The 11,827-nt window shown below is 39.4% G+C and overlaps 1 protein-coding gene across 1 annotated transcript; it reads right to left on the bottom strand.

Moving 5' to 3' along the window:
* Window positions 1-1,772: 1,772 nt before the first annotated feature.
* Window positions 1,773-11,068, bottom strand: LOC115191075 (protein asteroid homolog 1-like). The gene is made up of 5 exons (XM_029749072.1): window positions 10,288-11,068; window positions 7,775-8,301; window positions 3,671-3,884; window positions 3,386-3,560; window positions 1,773-3,244 (listed from the first exon to the last, which is right to left on the bottom strand). Exons 1-5 carry the CDS (start codon window positions 11,036-11,038, stop codon window positions 3,040-3,042), a joined length of 1,872 nt encoding a protein of 623 aa, XP_029604932.1. The 5' UTR covers window positions 11,039-11,068; the 3' UTR covers window positions 1,773-3,039.
* Window positions 11,069-11,827: the final 759 nt, after the last annotated feature.

The following is an 11,827-nucleotide window of genomic DNA, read 5'->3' as shown; positions in this document are numbered from 1 at the left end:
GACTTGGCGCTCTGGTACCACTTGCTGTGCGGTAGCAGAGAGAACAGTCTATGACTTGGGTGACTGGAGTCTTTGATAATTTTTGGGCCTTACTCTGACACTGCCTAGTATAGAGGTCCTGGATGGCAGGAAGCTTGATGTACTGGGCCATACGCATTACCCTCGATAGCGCCTTATGGTCGGATGCCAAGCAGTTGCCATACCAGGGGGTGATGCAACCGATCAGGATGCTCTCAATGGTGCAGCTGTAAAACTTTTTGAGGATCTATGGACCCATGCCAAATCTTTTCAGTCTCCTGAGGGTGAATAGGCATTGTCATGCCCTCTTCACGACTGTCTTGGTGTGTTTGGACCATAATAAGTTGTTGGTGATGTGGACACCAAGAAACTTGAAGCTTTCGACCCGCTCCACTACAGCACCGTCGATGAGAATGGGGGCATGCTCGGTCCTCTTTTTCCTATAGTCCACAATCAACTCTGACTTGCTCACGTTGAGGGAGAGGTTGTTGTCCTGGCACCACACTGTAAGGTCTCTGACCACCTCCCTATAGGCTGTCTCACCGTTGTGTCGCCAGCATACTTAATGATGGTGTTGGAGTCGTGCTTGGCCACGCAGTCGTGGGTGAGCAGGGACAGTACAGGAGGGGATTAAGCATGCACCCCTGAGGGGCCCCCATGTTGAGGATCAGTGCGGCAGATGTGTTGTTGCCTACCCTTTTAGGGCTCCCGAGTGGCGCAGCGGTCTAAGGCACTGCATCTCAGTACTAGAGGCGTCACTACAGTCCCTGTTTCAATTCCAGGCTGTATCATAACCGGCCGTAATAGAGAGTCCCATAGGGTGGCGCACAGTTGGCCCAGCATCATCCAGGTTTGGGGTAGGCCGTAATTGTAAATAAGAATTTGTTCTTAACTGACTTACCTAGTTAAATAAAGGTTAAATACATTTTTAAAAACTAAATAAATAAAACTTACCACCTGGGGAAGTCCAGGATCCAATTGCAGAGGAAGGTGTTTAGTCCCAGGGTCCTTAGCTTTCTCTTGCATTTCAAAGGTGATGGTACAAAAAATACAAAATAACGTTTGGTTTTTTTCTTTGTATTATCTTTTACCAGATCTATTGTGTTATATTCTCCTACATTCCTTTCATATTTCCACAAACATCAAAGCGTTTCCTTTCAAATGGTACCAAGAATATGGATATCCTTGCTTCAGGGCCTGAGCAACAGGCAGTTAGATTTGGGTATGTCATTTTAGGAGAACATTTTTAAAAAAAGGGGCAGATCCTTATTTAAGGTACTGTCAAAACTAAAATACCACGTAGGCAGGATTTAACAATTGAACTCGCCCCTGCCTACCCAATGGCAGGTCAGTATTCTACTGACCTAGTATATAGCTAGGGACTGTTCCTCAAACTGAACTGTAAGGGGCTTACGGTAAAGTGGGATATCCCCAAAGTCGAGTGCCTTTGCTCCCTCACCCTGTACCTATAAACCCGGCGCCTTTTCAGGATCGTCCGGGCCAGAGTTTCAACCTCAGCACACTGAGTGGGCTGCCCTCCCCTGGGTTGGCTTAGCCCAGAGACGCCCCTCTTACGACTCCTACCAATGCACTCAGTACCTATAGTTGGGTCTCAGCATCCTTTATACCAGCAACTCAGGTTCCCGATAGACTAACTAGCCAGATGCTAAAAATACTCCATTAATCAGGTCTATTTCAGAAACCTGGAGAAAAAAAGACAAGCATGACTAGTATGACTCATTGATGACACTGGGTTTCAGAACAATAAAGCTAGTTTATTTAAAGTTCCAGAAACAGACATAAAAAATCCCAGATCAATCAACCAATCCCAAATCAATATCACAAATCAATGATAAGTTCAAATCAACCATGAATTAACTTTATAGATGCCTCCAGCGCCCTTAACTAAACCCTTAGTGGGATGTGCCAATAAAATGTTATTTGTGTAGTAAAAATCTAAATATAAGTATAATAAATATCTAGATATAGAGCTAAAAAGTTCCAGCAAAAACTTTCTTCCAGCAACCTAAAAATATAAGTATAATAAAAACCTAAATATATCTCTAGCTAAAAAGCAAAAGCAAAAATCTTGTTCCAGCAGTCGACAGGTTCTTCTAGCTCAAAGAGAGGTGGTACCCTTCCTTTATACGCTCAGTCTTCCTTTCTGCTAACTCACTGTGGCTAACTCCTGCTCCAATGACACCGAATGCAGCCATCGCTCAAAAGGTGTTTTGTCAGCACCAACTAACCCCCACCTTTTCCTCACCTGAGCACAACATGCCCGTCAACAGGACGTCTGTCTCCTGCCTGGCTGTTCTGACCTGGGATTTCCTATTCCAGCCTTAGTATACTTCATTATCAGTCACTGTTAAAACATACATTTATAAAACATGAAGGTTTCTTATTCCACTCAGTTCTAATCCTACTCCAGCCTAACGTATTACTCCCATTATATATTAAACATAAAACATTTTAAACACTCCAACACTATTACATTTATCAACCTCCTCCTCTAAGCCTAACAAACAGTCTATATGCATCACACCTTACAGCAAACAACACTATAACATTCTTAACCATTTTACTACACTACTTTAATCCCCTTTTAATATTTCACAATGTTTTCAAGCTTTAACATATTTAACATTTAATTATCATTTCAATAAACCTCAGTCACAATTAATTTAATCTCCCTTTTCTTAGTTTCTTTAATCAATGTCAATGAAAGTGAAACTTCTTCATGGGTATGAGTGTATGCAAGTGGGGCCTTCCTACCTATGCCCTCTGTCACTAAACTGTCACAGAAAACAGTATATAACTCAACAGGTGTTTAGTGGTCCCTATATAGTGGTCCCTATATAGTGGTCCCTATATAGTGGTCCCTATATAGTGGTCCCTATATAGTGGTCCCTATAGCTATAACTCAACAGAGCTTTGATGAATGTTTCCTTCCTCTTGTGGCGGGACATTGGGACTTCATTACAACCTACTCCATCATCATCATCATCATCATCATCATCATCAAAATCTTCTTCCTCCAGCACCAGAATCTGCGGAGGGGCCGTCAGGTTGTCCAGTGGCCTCAGTTTCCTGGGAGTTGAGTATGGCTTCCAGCATGGCTCTGTACAGCTGCCCAGAGGAAGGGTCTTCCATCAGGAGAGAATCCGGGGTCACCACCCCTCTCAGTTCGTCCACAAGCTGGTGCACCAGAGTTCCCCTGTACAGCCTAGACTCCAACAGGGAAACAACAGAGGGTTGAATTAGCTGTGTTGCTGCTGGGCTAGAATAAAATGTAAAGGAATACTACTGGTCTACTGTAGAGGTTAGAGGTTAGTGGTTAGGGTTGTTTTAGGAAGTGACATGTTACCATGCAATCTGAGGCTCAGGTAGAGGGAAGCACAGCAGTTGGTTCAGGTCAAGGACATCCCTCATGCAGCGCTGCCATTGGCTATAGGCGTGGGCCACAGCCAGGTCAAGGTTACTAGCACCTCTCTGAATCAGCCCTCTCAGCCTCTCCAACACTGGTCCCTCCTCTATAAACCCTGATACACAAAAAAGAGAGGAGTCATTGGCTGCACTTCACGGACTTTATTTATACATTCTAAGTTGTGTGTGCCTGTATGTGTGTTTCCGTTCATATTCTGGTCCATACCTCTCTGGCTCTTCCTCTGTCTGCAGAGCTCTCCATACACCAGTCCTAGTAGCAGGGCCTGTAGGAGAGGATGGTCTGGTTGGGGATGGGCGTGCCTCAGCCAGTAGTAGGTAACAGCCACAGGAAGTTCCAGATGAGATGGGAGACCATTCAAAGTGGACTGGGACACACCAAGGGTTTCCAAAAACACCTCAAGCCGCACTGAATGTGGAGCCTAAGAAACAGAACAAGAGCATGAGAATTAATTACAGAATCAAGAGCAACATGTTTATATTATACTGTATACTATATCACATGTATACATACCTGATATACTGTATACTATACCACACGTATACATACCTGATATACTATATCACATGTATACATACCTGATATACTATATCACATGTATACATACCTGATATACTATATCACATGTATACATACCTGATATACTATATCACATGTATACATACCTGATATACTGTATACTATATCACATGTATACATACCTGATATACTATATCACATGTATACATACCTGATATACTATATCACATGTATACATACCTGATATACTATATCACATGTATACATACCTGATATACTATATCACATGTATACATAACCTGATATACTATATCACATGTATACATAACTGATATACTATATCACATGTATACATAACTGATATACTATATCACATGTATACATACCTGATATACTATATCACATGTATACATACCTGATATACTATATCACATGTATACATACCTGATATACTATATCACATGTATACATACCTGATATACTATATCACATGTATACATACCTGATATACTATATCACATGTATACATACCTGATATACTGTATACTATATCACATGTATACATACCTGATATACTATATCACATGTATACATACCTGATATACTGTATACTATATCACATGTATACATACCTGATATACTATATCACATGAATACATACCTGATATACTATATCACATGTATACATACCTGATATACTATATCACATGTATACATACCTGATATACTATATCACATGTATACATACCTGATATACTATATCACATGTATACATTCCTGATATACTATATCACATGTATACATACCTGATATACTATATCACATGTATACATACCTGATATACTATATCACATGTATACATACCTGATATACTATATCACATGTATACATACCTGTTATACTATATCACATGTATACATACCTGATATACTGTATCACATGTATACATACCTGATATACTATATCACATGTATACATACCTGATATACTGTATCACATGTATACATACCTGAAATACTGTATCACATGTATACATACCTGATATACTATATCACATGTATACATACCTGATATACTATATCACATGTATAGATACCTGATATACTGTATCACATGTATACATACCTGATATGCTATATCACATGTATACATACCTGATATACTATATCACATGTATACATACCTGATATACTGTATCACATGTATACATACCTGATATACTATATCACATGTATACATACCTGATATACTATATCACATGTATACATACCTGATATACTGTATCACATGTATACATACCTGATATACTATATCACATGTATACATACCTGATATACTGTATACTAGATCACATGTATACATACCTGATATACTGTATCACATGTATACATACCTGATATACTATATCACATGTATACATACCTGATATACTATATCACATGTATACATACCTGATATACTGTATACTAGATCACATGTATACATACCTGATATACTATATCACATGTATACATACCTGATATACTATATCACATGTATACATACCTGATATACTATATCACACATCTACATACCTGATATACTGTCTACTATATCACATGTATACATACCTGATATACTATATCACATGTATACATACCTGATATACTATATCACATGTATACATACCTGATATACTGTATCACATGTATACATACCTGATATACTGTATCACATGTATACATACCTGATATACTATATCACATGTATACATACCTGATATACTGTATCAAATGTATACATACCTGATATACTATATCACATGTATACATACCTGATATACTGTATACTATATCACATGTATACATACCTGATATACTGTCTACTATATCACATGTATACATACCTGATATACTGTATACTATATCACATGTCTACATACCTGATATACTATATACTATATCACATGTCTACATACCTGATATACTGTATACTATATCACATGTATACATACCTGATATACTGTATACTATATCACATGTATACATACCTGATATACTATATCACATGTATACATACCTGATATACTATATCACATGTATACATACCTGATATACTATATCACATGTATACATACCTGATATACTATATCACATGTATACATTCCTGATATACTATATCACATGTATACATACCTGATATACTATATCACATGTATACATACCTGATATACTATATCACATGTATACATACCTGATATACTATATCACATGTATACATACCTGTTATACTATATCACATGTATACATACCTGATATACTATATCACATGTATACATACCTGATATACTATATCACATGTATACATACCTGATATACTGTATCACATGTATACATACCTGAAATACTGTATCACATGTATACATACCTGATATACTATATCACATGTATACATACCTGATATACTATATCACATATATAGATACCTGATATACTGTATCACATGTATACATACCTGATATACTATATCACATGTATACATACCTGATATACTGTATCACATGTATACATACCTGATATACTATATCACATGTATACATACCTGATATACTATATCACATGTATACATACCTGATATACTGTATCACATGTATACATACCTGATATACTATATCACATGTATACATACCTGATATACTGTATACTTGATCACATGTATACATACCTGATATACTGTATCACATGTATACATACCTGATATACTATATCACATGTATACATACCTGATATACTATATCACATGTATACATACCTGATATACTCTATACTAGATCACATGTATACATACCTGATATACTATATCACATGTATACATACCTGATATACTATATCACATGTATACATACCTGATATACTATATCACACGTCTACATACCTGATATACTGTCTACTATATCACATGTATACATACCTGATATACTATATCACATGTATACATACCTGATATACTATATCACATGTATACATACCTGATATACTGTATCACATGTATACATACCTGATATACTGTATCACATGTGTACATACCTGATATACTATATCACATGTATACATACCTGATATACTGTATCACATGTATACATACCTGATATACTATATCACATGTATACATACCTGATATACTGTATACTATATCACATGTATACATACCTGATATACTGTCTACTATATCACATGTATACATACCTGATATACTGTATACTATATCACATGTCTACATACCTGATATACTATATACTATATCACATGTCTACATACCTGATATACTGTATACTATATCACATGTATACATACCTGATATACTGTATACTATATCACATGTCTACATACCTGATATACTGTATACTATATCACATGTATACATACCTGATATACTGTATACTATATCACATGTATACATACCTGATATACTGTATGCTATATCACATGTATACATACCTGATATACTGTATACTATATCACATGTCTACATACCTGATATACTGTATACTATATCACATGTCTACATACCTGATATCCTGTATACTATATCACATGTATACATACCTGATATACTGTCTACTATATCACATGTATACATACCTGAAATATAGTATACTATAACACATGTATACATATCTGAAATACTGTATACTATATCACATGTATACATACCTGATACCTGTATACTATGTCACATGTATACATACCTGATATACTATATCACATGTCTACATACCTGATATACTGTATACTATACCACATGTATACATACCTGATTCAGCATGTCTAGCTGCATTTGTTGTGCAGCTCTGGGCAGGATGGCTTTAACCATGCTGCTGGTCAGGTTAATGCCTTCCCTGTCATACTCCTCTACTTCCCTCCTCTCACCCAGCAGCAGCCCGAAGACTACCTGCCGTACCGGCCGAGAGGTGTTGTTCCCGCTGGGGAAGCTGTGATCTTCCACTTGGACACCTTGAATCACTGGCCTCAGCTGCAGAATGTGTATTATGCTGGACGAAAGTGTCCCCTTCATCAACGGCAGCAGGGTCCAGTCTGGAAGGACACTCAGATGGTCTGGGAGATGGCTGGGATCAGGAGCCTTGTCTTTAATGAAGAACCGCTCCAGGCAACCCGGTTGAAGCTGGTATGTCTCTGTGCTCAGAGAGAGGGCCTGGAGGGCAGAATCCATGTTGTGTTGGTTGTTCCTAGAAACGATGAGTCTGGGCACATTGTCCAAGGCCTCCTGCTGCTCCTGGAAACTGGCCAGCCATTTCAGCAGCTTGTTGAAAAAGACAACCCCTTCCCAAGCACAAACATATACAGTTTACATCAGACGTTTACATACACCTTAGCCAAATACATTTAAACTCACTTTTTCATAATTCCTGACATTTAATCCGAAACATTCCCTGTCTTAGGTCAGTTAGGATCACCACTTTATTTTAAGAATGTGAAATGTCAGAATAATAGTAGAGATAATTATTTATTTCAGCTTTTATTTCTTTCACAACATTCCCAGTGGGTCAGAAGTTTACATACACTCAATTAGTATTTGTTGGCATTGCCTTTAAATTGTTTAACTTGGATCAAACATTTCAGGTAGCCTTCCACAAGCTTCCCACAATAAGTTGGGTGAATTTTGGCCCATTCCTCCTGACAGAGCTGGTGTAACAGAATCAGGTTTGTAGGCCTCCTTGCTCGCACACGCTTTTTCAGTTCTGTCCACAAATTTTCTATGATATTGAGGTCAGGGTTTTGTGATGGCCACTCCAATACCTTGACTTTGTTGTCCTTAAGCATTTTGCCACAACTTTGGAAGTATGCTTGGGGTCAATGTCCATTTGGAAGACCCATTTGCGATCAAGCTTTAACTTCCTGACTGATGTCTTGAGATGTTGCTTCAATATATCCACATAATTTTCCTTCCTCATGAAGTCATCTATTCTGTGAACTGCACCAGTCCCTCCTGCAGCAAAGCACCACCACGACATGATGCTGCTTCACGGTTGGGATGGTGTTCTTCGGCTTGCAAGCGTCCCCCTTTATCCTCCAAACATAACGATGGTCATTATGGCTAAACAATTCTATTTTTGTTTCATCAGACCAGAGGACATTTCTCCAAAATGTACGATCTTTGTTCCCATGTGCAGTTGCAAACCGTAGTCTGGCTTTTTTATGGTGGTTTTGGAGCAGTGGCTTCTCCTTGCTGAGCGGCCTTTCAGGTTTGTCGATATAGGACTCGTTTAACTGTGGATATAGATACTTTCTACCTGTTTCCTCCAGCATCTTCACAAGGTCCTTTGCTGTTGTTCTGGGATTGATTTGCACATTTCTCACCAAAGTACGTTCATCTCTAGGAGACAAAGCGCGTCTCCTTCCTGAGCGGTATGACGGCTGTGTTGTCCCATGGTGTTTATACTTGCGTACTATTATTTGTACAGATGAACGTGGTACCTTCAGCTGTTTGGAAATTGCTCCCAAGGATGAACCAGACTTGTGGAGGTCTACAATTTTCTTCTGAGATCTTGGCTGATTTCTTTTGATTTTCCCATGATGTCAAGCAAAGAGGCACTGCGTTTGAAGGTAGGCCTTGAAATACATCCACAGGTACACCTCCAATTGACTCAAATGATGTCAATTAGCCTATCAGAAGCTTCTAAAGCCATGACATATTTTTCTGGAATTTTCCAAGCTGATTAAAGGCACAGTCAACTTAGTTTATGTAAACTTCTGACCCTCTGGAATTGTGATACAATGAATTATAAGTGAAATAATCTGTCTGTAAACAATTGTTGGAAAAATTACTTATGTCACGCACAAAGTAGATGTCCTTACCGACTTGCCAAAACTATAATTTGTTAACAATACATTTGTGGAGTGGTTGAAAAACAAGTTTTAATGACTCCAACCTAAGTGTATGTAAACTTCCGACTTCAACTGTATATATAAAATAAAGCAGACATTGAATATCCCTTTGGTGAAGTTATCAATGACACTTTGGATGGTGTATCAATACACCCAGTCACTATAAAGATACAGGCATCCTTCCTAACTCAGTTGTTGGAGAGGAAGGAAATCGCTCAGGGATTTCACCATGAGGCCAATACATGTATATATATATATATATATATATTTTTTTTTTTAAATTATTATTATTTTATTTAACTAGGCAAGTCAGTTCAGAACAAATTCTTATTTACAATGACAGCTTAAGAACAGTGGGTTAACTGCCTTATTCAGGGGCAGAACGACAGATTTTTACCATGTCAGCTCGGGGATTCTTACTTGGATTTCGATTGGGTTCCATCGGCAGGTTGTCTTCCCACCTAATGGGAAAGCAAATCTTATCCAAGTTGACATAGTCGATTCCTGCGATGGCAGCAAAGACTGGGAGAAGCTGTCTGTTGATGTTGAAGTGTCTGCAGAAGCTTGTTGTGGTGTACCGCTTGCAGGGGATGTAATTTTGAGAACTCCAGCGTTGCGTCGATGCGTTCTGCCACTGAAAATGGAAGAAGGGCAGATATCCTGCCTGGATGTCAAAAATATAAAAGTCACTGTTATTGGACATGACTGGACAGTTCCACCTTTCAGCCAAGGAGGCTATTTCTTGGTCTGCTTCAAAGATGCACTGTGCGAATGGCACCTTCAGGCTGGAGAGGACCTGTTTGAAGACTTGTTTGATGAGGATTGGTAGTAAACCGCTCCCCTGAAGCCCCTTGGACAAGTTGTTGGCTGTGTTGATCCTTGATTGAACGTGGTGGAGTTGAGTTTCAAACTTTTTATCGGAAAAGTCAGAGCCTCCATGTATAATCACATAAGGTTCAATGCCACAATCTCTCAGAGCCTTAAAGAACTTGCAGACCTGGTCCTCAAAATCATCATAATCCCCTCCATGCTGCTGATCCACACATGAGTTAAAATAAAGAGAGTGGTAAAGATAAGTACCATCTATTATCAGCTTGCTGTTTCTGAACTGATCATCTGTTAAAATCGCTCCATGATCATCTATAAATCTGGCCAAACCCTGGATACCCATGATGTGCTTCTTCTCGGATACGATGTCTTTCTAAGTGAAGAGTTTCAGTCACAGGACTATTTATAGCATCATTACAATGGAAGGGTTTACATTTCGTTAAGTTTCCCTTTCAATATGTCATCTCCCTAATCTCTTTATGGTGACTTGCTGAGCAGGTCTAGACTAGTTTATGGGAAATCCTATATGAAAATAATACAGTCAGAAATGGGTTACTACCGTGGTGGTGGTGTGGGCTACCATGGTGGTGGTGGTGGTGTGGGCTACCATGGTGGTGGTGGTGGTGGTGGGGGTGATGGTGGTGGTGTGGGCTACCATGGTGGTGGTGGTGGTGTGGGCTACCATGGTGGTGGTTGTGGTGTGGGCTACCATGGTGGTGGTGGTGGTGGTGGGGGTGATGGTGGTGGTGTGGGCTACCATGGTGGTGGTTTGGGCTATCATGGTGGTGGTGGTGGTGGGGGTGATGGTGGTGGTGTGTGCTATCATGGTGGTGGTGGTGTGGGCTATCATGGTGGTGGTGGTGGTGTTGGTGGTGTGGGCTACCATGGTGGTGGTGGTGTGGGCTATCATGGTGGTGGTGGTGTGGGCTATCATGGTGGTGGTGGTGTGGGCTACTGTGATGGTGGTGGTGGTGTGGGCTACTGTGATGGTGGTGGTGGTGTGGGCTACCGTGATGGTGGTTGTGGTGTGGGCTACTGTGATGGTGGTGGTGTGGTCTACTATGGTGGTGGTGGTGTGCGCAATCATGGTTGTGGTGGTGTGGGCTACTGTGATGGTGGTGGTGTGGGCTAT

Source organism: Salmo trutta, unplaced genomic scaffold (assembly GCF_901001165.1).
Source record: "Salmo trutta unplaced genomic scaffold, fSalTru1.1, whole genome shotgun sequence".
Lineage (NCBI taxonomy): Eukaryota > Metazoa > Chordata > Actinopteri > Salmoniformes > Salmonidae > Salmo > Salmo trutta.
Note: the sequence above shows the minus strand (reverse complement) of the source record. Positions and strands in the feature narration are given on the sequence as shown.